This window comes from Aedes aegypti, chromosome 3 (genome assembly GCF_002204515.2).
Source record: "Aedes aegypti strain LVP_AGWG chromosome 3, AaegL5.0 Primary Assembly, whole genome shotgun sequence".
NCBI lineage: Eukaryota > Metazoa > Arthropoda > Insecta > Diptera > Culicidae > Aedes > Aedes aegypti.
The window spans coordinates 149213622-149228450 of NC_035109.1; the positions used below are offsets into that span (position 1 = coordinate 149213622).

Genomic DNA, 14829 nt, shown 5'->3' on the forward strand with positions numbered 1-14829 from the left:
TGGTTATGAAAAATAATTAATTTAATAACCATGCGGATTGAATTACCGAACAGCTCAATATAAGCGTCAATTAGTTAATTCATATGTTACATATGTTTGGATGTTTACTGAAGAAACGGAAAACATGAAACAAACCGATTTGTCTCCGGCACTGAACTTTGGTTCCTCGCTGCAAATGGCTTGCAGAACTGAATCATTCCTGAACACATGGTCATCGATAATATCGCAACCATTCGGGTGCGCCTTCAGATTTGTTTGATGTTTGATGATGTTGCTGAAAATCATTCAAAATGTGATTATGATGATTCATACTGTAGACATTTCTGGTACAAACCTGAGCGGATGGTAGAACATCATTCCGTAGAACACCAGGAAAAGATGATGCGATGCCAGGAAGCTGTTGTAGAACCGATCGCGCATCTGTCGACTCGAGAAATAGGCTATTGCGAACAGCGTCACCAGCATCACGCAGCCGGAAAATCCCGTGGGTGTTGCCACCAGGAGGCGCAACTTACTCTAGTAATATGGACATTTTGTTCTAACAGATTTGTGATTGGTCAGAGAGTTTTCGTTTACTTACGTCATCCATACCAGTGGCCCAATTGATGGCGTCAAACTGTGCATCGTAATTATCCACGAAGTTGACGATATTGATGAAATGTGCTATGCTATGAATAACTGCAAGTGTTAATGTAATAAGCTATTTTAAAAATCTATATATTGCGTACGCAAAATTACTTACCACCCACAATTATCAGCCCAGTACCGAGGAAAAGGTGCAATACTTTAATTTTCTCCAAGTAGAACACGAGCGCTCGGATAGACCATCGACCGAACAGAGCATTCAGGAGAACATTAAAGGAGCGTGAGACAGGCAGTGTTATTATGGCCATGGTCAAATTGAGTATCGGCGCCGTACCGCGGGATATGCAGAGGCCATTCTGTGAATTCCATTCATATCAGTTACATTTTGGGTAACGACATTATGGTGGATGATGGATACTTACACCTAGAATCTTACTGAGATAGTAGTACTCCGGGTCATGGTGGTAATGGGAAAAAGCTTTGCAAAACACCACAAAATTGAATCCGATCCATGTGAACTGTTGAAGTAAGTGAATTGTTGTATTATTTAAATTCTTGCCCCGTTTAATATCTATACTATTTTATTAATCCTAATAAATTAACAAGAAAACTTCAAGATCCGGTTAGGGTTTCGTCAAATATATCACCAAGATCACATCAAGGGACTGTCTAGAATTATTTTAGAAATCCACCAAGCATCTTACCAAGAACCTTGCAAAGAATCAGCTAAGTACCGTAAATTCGGGTGAAATTGATCAGTAGGGTGAAATTGATCACTGTTTCACACGATTTTATTTCCCTCTAATAGAGCACAGAAACCAATGCAACCTATGTAAATGAACGTTGTTTGTCTTTACTATTGTCAAATTGCATGTTGTGAAGCTTTTTGTGTTATGGAATGTTTATTTCTATTAAATAATAGGAAATTCCATCATCGTGTTCTGTGTGGTATTGGCAGACATCAATAAACTTATAGTTTTAAACAAGGATTTGGACATGGTGTCAACCTGAAAATTTGTAAGGATGCTTGAAATATATCCCCAAAACGAATTTTATCATCAAAATCCGTACCAATTTGTTCATTTTGTTGTAATAATTGAATTTTTGTATAGACATCATCAAATTCCTTCGGGAATTGCCTACATTTAGGCGTTTTCTGCGGTATTGCTGAAAATTAATTGTTAATTATTTCCATAACTTTTGCATTGTTAAGAATTTGGCAAGCATATTTGGATTCAGGAGGCTCAAATTAAATAAGTAAAGTTGTTTTCAAAACTAGCAATAATTGTTTTAACAGCTGATCAATTTCACCCCGAAATGGAATTCCTTGATTTTTTATTTTAGAGACGATTTTTAGCACTAAAATCACAACTGTTTGAAAATTTGAGTACATAAACCAATGAAGCTCACCGTCGTACTTGTTTTCCTGCATTAAGTTGTTTGGAATTGGCAACATCATAGAAAACAGACATGAAAAACAGTGAAAAGTGATCAATTTCACCCGAAATCACGGTATCCTTCTAGAAAGCTGCCCATATAGCACACATGCTATAATTAAAGCATATTAACTATTATATGACCAGATTTGGTCATATATCTATTGATATTCCTTATTTGTAACATGTATGTACCGTAATCCGGGGTAAAATTGATCAGTTTTTGGGATATTTCTTAAATTTTTCATTTGAAAATGCAAATGTTGCAGATTTTATATTTTTAAAACAAGTACTGGCACCCACCGCTCGTGACCATGTACTACATTTTGGTTTACAAAAGATTTAAGTATGTTTAAATAAATGTTTTAAGTGATTTTTTGATTTAGCTAGTATGGGGTAACATTGATCATCCATGTAAACAACGTTCGGTAATATTGAAAATGTCGTTGCTTACTTAAATCATGGCCCCTGAAGCCGAATATGAAGACCAAACTCTTACAAGTCATTTGTTTTTGAGTTATTTCAAAAATAAAATCACTTTGAACCGTGCAATACGCCTAAAGGTAGGCAATTTCCTAAGGAAATTCTGAATTCCCAATAGTAGTTCGTTAATGTTGCTTAATTGAATAAAATTATGAAAGATTTGACAACGGAATCGTTTTCGGCGATGCCATTTCTGGTAACAATCACATTTTCCTTGCTCATACCATTTGCAGAACTTGTGTGAGACATGAATCTTTGGTAGTGTAATCCATAAAGATAAAAATCATTGATTCAAAATGATGATAAATTTACGCATGAATGAAATGCAAGTTTCACAAAAACCTCAATTTTTATTAGCTTATGAATGTAAGAAAGAGAGGCATCATTCATGCTTTGAAAATATTTCATCAATAAATGATGATTTTAACTTTTTACGAGAAGGATCATACCGATCAATGTTACCCCGCTGATCAATGTTACCCCGGATTACGGTACCTCGATTGTTTAGGACCTCATTAAGATTCCGTAAGATCTCCTTAAAATCCATTCAATATTTTTCCATCAGAAATCTGCACAGGATCTCATAAGAAATCACTAGGGTAGAAGCACCGGTCATACACCATTTAAACCATCATACTAGCAGGAAACATTCCGTGTTAAGTAGAACACGTTCACATTTACTTAAAAGAAAATATAATATTATAATATCTTTTTAATTATTACATTTATATACTTAACTAGTGGTCCCGGCAAACTTCGTCTTGCCATCAAGTAGGCTGTTGAAAATAGCTATGAATCGTCCCATACAAAATGACATTCGTGTTTTTCCGGCTTTCCCGGTGAGCATTCTGGAACTTTTACACACACAAACACGTCGGAACCCTTGATGAATAAAATGGAGAAAGAATCATCGAAATCCGTTGCCTCGTTCGTGAGCCATTTCGTGACATACAAACACCATTCCATTTTTATTTATATAGATTTGGCCAGGATATTCCTAAACTTGGCAACTCAAATCAATGCGGTTGGGCAATTGAGAAACCTACGTTAAAAATGTGTCTGAAACTGATTCTGTGGACTTTTATTGAACAATGGGATTTTCAATGTGAAAAACGAAATTTCTCATACACAATATGGATTAAGATGATTATAGAACGAAGCCACACCTCAAATTTTCAAGAGCACAAGACTTGAGAACCAAACAGCGCTTCGCGTTGAAAATTTATCCCATTAGTCACCACGAGCAAGCAAGCAATTTGATTTGATTTTCAACGCAAACTGTTGTCGGATTCTCCAGTCTTGTGCACTTGAAAATTCCAATTTTGGCTTCGTTTTATAATCACCTTAAAAGCATTCATTTGTCGTGTTTGCAGTACATTCAGGTCTTTTCATATTTTCTCTTAGGTTGGGTCTTTTCATATTTTCTTATAGGCGGTAATTCTACCCAATAGACTAATCACTTTGTCACTTTGAAATCAGTGTCTGAGTTTCCGAGGAACCGATTCCGGGATCAATAATTGGAAATATTATGTAGATGAATAATTGAATCATCTACGACTGATCTGCATAATTTTGAAAGCTTATGGGTTGGGTATGGGATAGCTTTCCAAGAAACTGATCCTGGGGTCAATTTCGCAAGATGACGATGAATAAACAATAAAATTCTCCCGGGTGAGCAGCAGACAACCCTGATCCCAATCCCTGCCATGTCCTTCCTTCAAAAATTGTGACCACTAACCTCGAGTTGCCACGAGTACCCTGGCTAAATCCCATACTAATTTTGGTACTAAAAAGTGAATAAATTGTAAATAGTACAAAAAATGAGTTTCGGCTCCGTAGAGCGTTAAACGCGATTGAGCCTCAAATAAATGAACTAGATAAAAAAAAAACAATAAAATTCGACGCATGGAATTGCATGATTTTGAAAGTTACAAAAATCTGTGGCGAAGCCATCGAAGTACGTTTGACTACTCTGGGACCGACACGAGTATATGATTTCTGCGAAGTAGCTCAAAATTCTATTCTTATCACATCAGTTGACATATAAACTTTTATATTAAACATCGTAAATTATGATTTGAAAATGTTGAAGAGCTAGTCCGCTAAGACCACGCAGATCCTAGCGAGGCTAGCCCGTCCACATCCGATTGCAAATCATGAAGAAATACAATACAGTAGATGCCTCCTTCAACTGGGCAGCTAATTGACTGATACCTCAATCAGCACCTGCAACTCTCTTTATTCATTCCAGGTATATATTTACAATTCAATCACACTTATCCAAATATCATACCTCTCGATAAATCTTCCACACTTTTACCTACGACGACGCATGCTTCTCAACCGACGATTCTTCTACCTGAGGTGCGATTCCTACAGAAAATTGTTTTAATGTTGGCCCAAAATAGTTTGAAATATCTTTTGTTGCTATGCAGTAATATTACAAGAAATTACGGAAAGAATCATGGAAAAATTCATTGGAAACTTTGGGATTTTTTAGTAGTCATCTCTAAAAATGTTACAAAAATTTGTGCATGCATTCGTACAAAAGTTTATCAAGGAATCGCTTTAAGAGTTTGTTATGTCAATCAAGTTTAGATTTCTTTTACAGTCGACTCTCCAAATCTCAATGTTGAAAAGATCACCGAAATAAGGGAGAGATCGAAACAAAGAACGCACTTGTAATGAATACTAGATTGAAAATCACTCCGTTATCATGAAAATAATAAACAAGCAGACGTCACTTCGTGTTCCCGAACTGAATTGAATTAAAGAAATCGGACCTAGTAACCTTTAGTAATGGACATTTTGACATATGGAGAGGAAATCGGGAACGAAAATCAACCACGAACACATCGAGATATAGAGATATCGAGACATAGAGGATATCGAAATAAGGAGAGTGATAATGTATGCAGAATGAAGGGACCGAAGAAATTATCGACATAGGGAGAGATATCGAGATGTAGAGAGTCGACTGTAGTACAAAAATGACTTCACAAGCTATAAATTGATCCCAAATTATTATGTAGATATTTGTAACAGAGCAGAATAGCGTGAAGATTTCGGGCGAACATTTCAGTTCGTTCGAATCCCGCCGGGGACTTCGACAGTTTGATGGACTTTCGTGCCCGAGAACCGGATTCAATAACCGAGGTACGATTTTCACAAGATCCAGCCAATTTTTTTGCTTCGCGGATGATATGGATATTGTCGGCAGAACATTTGGAACGGTGGCAGACCTGTACACCCGCCTAAAACGTGACGCGACAAAAGTCGGCCTGGAGGTGAATGCATCTAAAACAAAGTACATGCTGATAGGCGGAGCCGAGCGCGACAGAGCCCGCCTGGGAAGCAGTGTTACGATAGACGGGGATACTTTTGAGGTGGTTGACGAGTTCGTCTACGTCGGATCCTTGTTAACGGCTGATAACAACGTTAGTCGTGAAATACGGAGACGCATCATCAGTGGAAGTCGCGCCTACTATGGGCTCCAGAAAAAGCTGCGGTCGAGAAAGATTCACCCCCGCACCAAATGTACCATGTACAAAACGCTTATAAGACCGGTGGTCCTCTAGGGACATGAAGCATGGACCATGCTGGAAGAGGACCTGCAAGCACTTGGAGTGTTCGAACGAAGGGTGCTTAGGACGATCTTTGGCGGAGTGCAGGAGAACGCTGTGTGGCGGCGGACAATGAATCACGAGCTCGCTAGGCTCTACGGCGAACCCAGTATCCAGAAGGTTTCGAAAGGCGGAAGGGTACATGGGCAGGGCATGTCGCAAGACTACCGAACAACAATCCTGCAAATATGGTGTTCGCGTCGAATCCGGTTGGCACAAGAAGGCGGAGAGCACAGCGAGCGAAGTGGCTTGATCAGGTGCAACAAGATCTGGAGAACGTGGGCCAAAATCGAAGTTGGAGAGACACAGCCATGGACCGAGTAAATTGGCGTAACATCGTTAACGAGGTTTTATCAAATTAATTGATGTAACACCACCTAAATAAATAAATTGTAACAGACAAACTTGTTTCGTTTGCGAGTATTTATGTGTTTGTAGGTAAATAACTAAAAAAAAATCTAGAGTTATTTTATAACTTTATTTTTCGAAAACTTATTCAAATAGTCTCAAGTCAGAAAAGTGAACAAACTTACTTTATCGGTCCTACGTGTTTCGCAGACGAAATTCCACACGTTCCGCTCTTACCCAACTAGATTCTTCACTTTTAGAACGTTTACTCAACTAGATGTTTCACTTTTAGAAAGTTTAATTCCGGAATTACAAAACAGCGTAAGTAAGAATTTCAACTTTCGTAACCCAACCGCTACTTTCATCGCTTCGTTGTATAGAGAGACCAAGTGACTTAACCACAAATCAAACCAAAACACTACTTGAGCCGATTTTACGCTCGTATTAAAACGTCGAAAGTAACTGAATGAAACGGCTTATCATATTGTTATAATTATTATTGTGGGAAATAATAGAAACTACCTAGTTTTTGAACGTGAACTGATTGTATGCAAAACTTAAGCGATGTATACGTCGAAAAAATGTTCAAAGGGTGTTTCTTTTTAAAACAGTTTTTGAAGACAGGTTGTGATTCTTCTTAATTGATAGTTACTAACGTCGATTTGAAAAAGTAATCGAGATTTATGCAGTTCTCCCAAATCCTCCACGGATTCAGAAATAGCAGCAGTTTATTGTCTCGGAATTTGTTCACGGTTGCACGATGCAGCAAGTTTTCACGCTAGGATAAATGGGTGTTCGGTCACGCCGAAACGACATCTCCCATTCACTGTATGCTAAGCGCACTCAGCTACAGTAGCAGCGCAGCAGTGTGTTTAATTTATCTGTTTCTCCCCCAGATAGCAGCAAGCAGCCCAATTGCGTTGATGCTCTTGCGTTGGGCTGCGTGATGCTAGCTGTCGGCGCATCACATTATTGTATTGCAATTTCTGTCCGTATTACCTCTAGGATATAAAAGAGGCACCCTTTCTGTAGAATGTTAGTTGTAAGTTGATCTGTAACAGAAGAGTATCCCCCACCGAGCAGGAGCACTGCCTCTCGGTGGTGGGCAATAAATCAGTATAGTAGAGGAGAAAGTCGTCGTCATTAGTCTGCCCCTTCGGGACCAAATTAAGACACAACGTAGGGCCTGGTCAACCCTGGACGAAACAATGGGTTTAAAAATACAGTTTTATCAGGTCCGTTCCAGATTGGATACCACTTCTAGTACTGCATTTGATCCCTTGGTACTGCAAAAGGTACCCAATTTTGACAGATCACAGTACACTTTTCACGGCAAGCAAAATTTCTGGAAGAATCTTCGAAATATGTTTCGAAGCCCCGCTGGAGGGCTGATGACAGAAAAAAATCTGGGGGTATTTCAGAAGAATTTCCGAAAGAATCCTAGGTTTTCTTGAAAAAATCAGGATGCTCCTAGATCCTAGAGGTAATTCGGGAAGAATCTCTGCAGGAATCTATGGTAACTTTAGCCCAGGAGATGGAAGGTGATAGCTCTACTGAAATTCCAACGACCCATTTCAAGAATGGCAGTAAATACACACACACATTCTGAGGTCATTTTCATTACCCAGCAAGTCCCGCATGAAAACACCCACATATCAAATGGATATCTGAAATGCTTTCACACTTCCTGAGTCAAAAATTAGATTTTTGACCCTGGCGCGTATTTAGTGGATTCAATTGGTAATATAAAACGTAATAAAGGTAAACGTAAACGTAATAAAGGTAATATAAGTTAAATATGTTATATACGATCTCACCAGGTTTTATTGCTGTTTCTTTTCTCCATCGTCGCACTGGTGTTGCCTTACTATGCTCATCATTAACTTTGTTTCTTTTTTGCCCGCCCTCACTGGAGCGAGCACCGCACTCTAAGAATTACACACTACTGAGGCTATTTTCACTATCACCCGACGCTCGACACGATTGATCCTGCTTTTCCGACTCTAAGGATCACAAACTACCCAAACAACACTAACGAAACGCGGCACTTTTTTCACTCCTACACGAATGACGCCCGACATGTTCGATCCTGCCCTCATCGCCCGCCCCCGCAGAAGCAAGCGTCAAGGTCGAAGGATCAAACAACACTCGATAATGTCTGAACATGGTTTTCCGGCGAAACTAATTAGGCTGATACGTGCTTCGCTGGATGGTTCGAAATCAAGTGTTCGGATCGCAGACGAGGTGTCAACCACGTTCGTGACGTTAGACGGGTTGAAGTAGGGAGACGCACTTTCGAATTTACTGTTCAACATTGCACTCGAGGGTGCTATTAGGAGATCTGGCGTGCAGAGAAATGGCACTATTATTGTCGTGTTCTGAGCGTCCTGAACCGGATCCTGGTCCTGCATGACCGCCGGATGGCTGATCATAATTCCTCCTGATCATCCCGCAAACGTGATTTCCGTACGACCGATACGTTCTTCCGTTTTGAAATCAATTTTAAGACTGACTCGCTTTTCAGGAAAGCCTAACATTTCTCCTGTATTCTCTTCGCTCTCTCTCCCTCTCTCCTCTTTTCTTTCTGGATCAGTGCTGCCATACCAACAGAACTGAAATCCATCCTTAATCAATGATGTTTTTTAATTTTTTTTTATTATGTTATCTACTACATTCACCTTCTCCCCTACTCGTAGTATGTCACACACGCAATTCGGACAGCAATTATTATAAGCACTTTGACATCTTTGAATAGGGTAACCAATATATTTTGGATATTTTTATCTCGTAGAGGAAGTTTTTTCTTTACATTTTGACATGTTCTTTGACTTGATTACGCTGTGCAAATAATTAATTGGGACACAAAACTAAAGTCACTTCCTTAGGGGGTCCAAAATACGACCGTTACCCTAGTTGTTTTTTGATCATCTTCGAAAATTGTACCAGAATTCTATATATGCACAGCGAACAACAAATACTTTCAAGCATAAAGACTTAGGTTTCATTATTACGTACATAATACGCAAAATCTCTCCGAAATAAAGACCATTAATGTTTGGGATACTTCTTTTCAATGAGCACTTCCACAGTTATTAACTAAGAGCTTTCTTTGCCAAAGTTGGCATCGTATATTGTGTGGCAGGTACGATGATACTCTATGCCCAGGGAAATAAAAAAAAATCCATTATGAAAAGATCCTGGACCGATCGGGAATCGAACCCAGACACCTTCAGCATGGCTTTGCTTTGTAACCGCGGACTCTAACCATTCAGCTAAGGAAGGCCCGTATGTTTTGGATACGTCCTTATTATAACGAAAAAAAAGCAACGTCTATTATATTTTTATTCAACATTTATTTTCATTGTTCATTTTAATTAAGTTATGAAAATATTGCTTTCAAGAGTTTATCTTCTGCAATAATTTCGTAATTTCGTATTTCAAAATAATGAATCCCACAGAACTTGACGACAGAGTCACTCAAAAATGTAATAAACGAACATATCTTTGAATCTTTCTGGCTGTTTTATGTTTCTTTTGGGTCTACCAGGTGTTACTTGTTTATTATCTGCATCCGATCTTCGAACATGTTCGCCCTCATCAGTGACTCGATCACTTGTAGGATGACCGTCCGTATTGGTTCCTTGCTCATTACGAGACTCGTCTTCTGCATATTCGTCTGCCAATTCAGGAGCTCGTTTAACGTCCTGGACGTTTCTAGCGTACTGGACTTCCCGGTTGCTACGAATAACGACCTTTGCTCCTTCTCGTGACAAAACCGTATATCTCTCTTTTGAAAACGTTGGATCAATCTTGTTTTGTCTGGGAACTGCTACTACTACTTTGTCACCTGTCTTAATGTCAGAAGGTTTTGCACCTCTATGTTTGTCTGCGTAGGATTTACTGACCAGTTTAGCCAAAGCATCTTGCTCCTGAACATCGTGGCGATCCAGTTCCTTATCAGATTTAGAATCCCAAAGGGCAGGGAATGATCCTCTGTACTTCCAACCAACTAAAAGTTCAAAGGGAGTTACTCCCAGTCTAGAGTGTGGTTTGATTGTATTGTGAACGTGGACATATTTTTCAAGTGCGCGTCTCCAATTTGTTCCATCCTCCTTGCTACCTGTCAAGGCCTTCATAATTCCTTGATTCTGGCGCTCTACAGCGCCATTGGATTGGGCATTAAGAGGAATGGATTTTCGAACTTTTACACCTCTTTGTTCCCAATAATCAGTAAACTCCAAGCTGAAAAACGGCGGGCCATTATCACTCTGTAAGATCATTGGTAGGCCCCACGTTTCGAAAACTTTCGACAAGGCGGCAATTGTAATTCTGGCGTTGATAGACTTTATTTCCACCACGAACATAAATCTTGAGTAGGTGGAAGCAGCCCACCAGGGTCATCTGGGTATCGCAGCAATGAAACGTATCATTCGAGAATACTTCTAGTGGCCTGATATTACTACGGCGGTGGAGAAGTTCGTCAAAAGCTGTCAGACTTGTCTAATAATTTCTAGAAAAAAACCCCCCGATACCGATAGAAAAAAAAGTAGCGAGAGTTCAGCGGCGATATCACTGCATAGCACAAACTGTACGGTACTGTACTGAAATGCGAATCATGCTGATATTTACACATCTCAAAATTGAAACAAACACCTTCAGTCCACGGTCTTTGTGATGCTTGTTAATCAAAAGATTGCTAGCATCACTTCTGTTGTCAAAATTCAGTAAGAATTTCTAAAGAATAACAACTTACTTGCATTTTTGATTTCATCCGATACTTTTTTTAACCACACTTTCAACCGTCCAGCCATTAATGATTAGCTTTGATATTCACTATTCACTACCAAAATCACTACAATCCTACCGACTGCGCCATGCTTTGTCGATCGCTGGACAACTGTAGGCCGGATGATATCTACCTAAGCAGCGCCAACATGATTTTTGCTTAGGCTGTGTAGACCTGAGACGAGACTCGCGAAGACGGTCTTCTTTTTCTGTGATTGCTGAGTTTTTTCTTATTCCACTTTGTGTTTATACCAATCATGCGCAAGCCGTTCAAACCCTCACATGAACCTCTCAGCAATATATGATTGCGTTTGCATCACACCGAATCATAAATTGCTTTTTAAGGGAAATTTTATGCCAGCAAACGTTGCAGAAATTAGAAATAACAAATCTCGTGTTGAGATTTATCAGAAACTTTGCAAAAATCTGTTTCGCCGACTGACATTTTTAATCACAGTTTATTGTGAATACAATACTTTTCACTTTTGCAGCCATAAAAACAGTGGGCTGCATTTGACGTTTCATGACAGCGGAAATTGGGCTGCATATGACGTTGATATTTTTCCTCTTCGCGAGTCTCTCTCAGGTGTAGACCACTCCTGATGAAAACCTCCTCGGTTTGTTTTGAACTGCTGATTGGTGAATCTGTGAAGGCCTCCCTTGGTCGATTGGTATTGATGATCGTATTCCGAACGAGAAGTTGAAGACTGCTTTCTATTCTCTTCGCTCTCTCTCCCTCTCTTCTCTTTTCTTTCTGGATCAGTGCTGCCATACCAACAGAACTGAAATCCATCCTTAATCAATGATTTTATTTAAACTTTTTTTTTTATTTTTATTTTTTTTATTATGTTATCTACTACAATTATCACAAGGTCGCACAAGCTTGGCTTTGCGGACGATATAGACCTAATTGGAATCGATCGCAGGTCAGTGGAAGAGGCCTTCGTGCCTCTGAAGAGGGAGACAGCGAGGATAGGCCTGACCATTAATTCTACCTCAACGAAGTAAATGATTGCAGGTGCTGAGGTAGTGTTCGATGGTGATGTGTTTGAAGTTGTTGAAGAATTTGTTTACCTTGGAACACTTGTGACAACGACGTTTTCCGCGAAGTGAAAGGACGTGTTGTGACTGCGAATAGGGTCTTTTACGGACTACGCAACCAGCTTAGATCCCGCAGCTTGCAAACAGAAACAAAATTCGCCCTGTATAAAACATTGATTCTTCCGGTGGCTCTCAACGAGCACGAAGCGTGGACGTTGAAAGAGTTAGACCGGAAAGCTCTCGGTGTTTTCGAGCATAAAGTGCTGCGGACAATACTCGGTGGGAAACTCGAAAATGGTGTGTGGCGCACACGCATGAATCACGAGTTGTATCAAGTGTACAAAGATGCGAATGTTATCAAGCGTGTAAAATACGGCAGACTTCAGTGGGCTGGTCACTTAGAGGGAATGTTGGAAGAAATAATTGCGAAAATAATATTCAGAAGGGAACCAGGTAGAGGTCGTCGGCTTCGGAGAAGACCACGAATACGCTGGCTGTACGCAGTGGAAGAGGACCTGGCGACCCTAAACATTCGGGGCAACTGGAGAAGTTTCACTCAAGACCGACGAAGATGGAGCTCTACACTACGCCCGGCAATAGCGTGACGCTACGCTGTAGCCATCAAGGTAAGGTAAGGTAGGTATAGGCCTGAGTGACAGCAAGAACACTGCACCCCTCACCGCTCAGCGAATACTTAACGGATTTAATTTATTTGGCAGTATACTCGCACATATATCAAGTTTCGGAAAGGGGAACCAGGGAACCTGTGGCTGGAATTATCCCGGTGGTCACTGGGCCATGTCGGGTAAAAAAGGCTATTGTTTGGGGCATGCCAAGTTATCTTTATTCATTTGCAATGAAAATCTTTTTAATTTGCATAAATTATTATTCAACATTATATTCGAAGAGATTTGGATCGTTTAGAATGTTTAGGATGTGGCCTCTCAAATACGCCCTGTAGAACTGGTTATAGATTTGAAGGATACTAAACTGTTTCTCGAAAAGTAGAGATCAAACATGCTGGTTCACAAAAATGCGATTCCATAAGCTTGGCACAATTGTTTGAATACAAATTGGTCATTTTATAGTAAATTTGAGGCGTCCTAGGGATCCGAAAATGGTCATTTTTAGGATCAATCAAATGCAGTAAACCAAGGTATTTAGAAGGGAGGTAGTACGATGTGTCAAGTACAGCATTCCGCCATATTGGAAACTAGATGACAGCTGGCAGGTTTGCTATTCTCGATCACGTCAGCAAGCCATGAAATACTAGGAAAGTTTTTCCACTGACATCATTTTGTTTCAGAATACGTCAGTTCTATTCCCACAGTCTGTACATACTCAGCATCATGATTTTATTTACAAAATACAACAAAACTGAGAATAAGAGGATGTCGCACGGTTTGCCATCATCTAAATTATCAGGCAGCTTCTGTGTAGGAAAAGCGGATTTTTTTTTCAACAGTATTGTGCACAATACAACAGCGAGAGAATTGAATTGTGAACGAATAAATATATGGATTCAGGCAAACGGAATACATTCCAAAAAAACATGCAAAATTGAATCGCATTTTATTGAGCAGTATGTGTTACAGGTCAGCGTAGTACACACTCGTCATTTTCAACGATTAAGCAATGCTACATTGTGGCCTGTATTCACCGATCAGTTTTCCATGCTGAAAAAAACAATCGTTAGTATATCGTAGTGCCAATAACTTCATATCCGTCCGCATGTTCCGGATTTCGAGAATCAATCGGTGGTACGCGATAGCATAAAGTTTCGACGAGCTCTCTCTTCATCGTAGATCATCGCCGTGTACCTACGCTATGGATAACATCCTCCCATTCAATTCTCTTGCGATTCTTCTGATCGATTCCCTGGAAGAATACAACTCCACACTGAGTATGTGGCATGTCTTTTCATTTGAGTTTACTGTACTCTGAAAACAGCAAGATTACCATTAGTTTTTAGATAAAACTACAAACAGGGTGTCTACTACCTGGAAAAACCTGGAAAACCTGGAATTATCAGGGAATTTTATTCAACCTGGAAAATACCTGGAATTCTCAGGGAATTTCGACCACAATCAGGGAAATTATGATGAGGCAGTAATTCATGATAGAATATTGTCACGCCAAAGTATTTTTGCGTCTTAACTAAAGCTATCAGCTATCATAACAGAGCTATCATTAATTGCCAGAAAACTCTCTTCATTCGAAAAAAAAAATCGGCTGCGCTCCTCTCAACATACTATATGAGCTATTCAGTGAGGATCCATTCGAGTATGAAATTTCATCAGCTTATCAAAACATGATCTAAAACTATTCGGTAAAGGATTAACATATCTAGGGCTGGTAGCAGGTTTCTTTTTAGATACCATTTCTATGCAAGTCTCTAAAAAGTCTCAATTTTTGATAAAAAGTGTCTGAAGTCTCTAAAGTCTCTTTTTTTTCCATAACTTGCTTGCAGATAACTGAGATGCAATTTCTTCTCGTATTTCTCGAGAACAGCTTCAAGAAATTTCCTT

General features: G+C 39.5%; 1 protein-coding gene across 5 annotated transcripts in view; it reads right to left on the reverse strand.

Moving 5' to 3' along the window:
* LOC5572965 (NADPH oxidase 4) overlaps positions 1 to 14829 on the reverse strand; it is a 33282-nt gene that overhangs the window by 12254 nt on the left and 6199 nt on the right. For all 5 annotated transcript variants that reach the window (XM_021851469.1, XM_021851470.1, XM_021851467.1 and 2 more), the window contains exons 3-7: positions 1008 to 1103; positions 743 to 941; positions 581 to 678; positions 335 to 516; positions 136 to 274 (exon numbers count right to left, since the gene is read on the reverse strand). In XM_021851469.1, coding sequence (XP_021707161.1) covers positions 136 to 274; positions 335 to 516; positions 581 to 678; positions 743 to 941; positions 1008 to 1103 — 714 coding nt within the window. The remainder of the gene's footprint in view (positions 1 to 135; positions 275 to 334; positions 517 to 580; positions 679 to 742; positions 942 to 1007; positions 1104 to 14829) is intronic.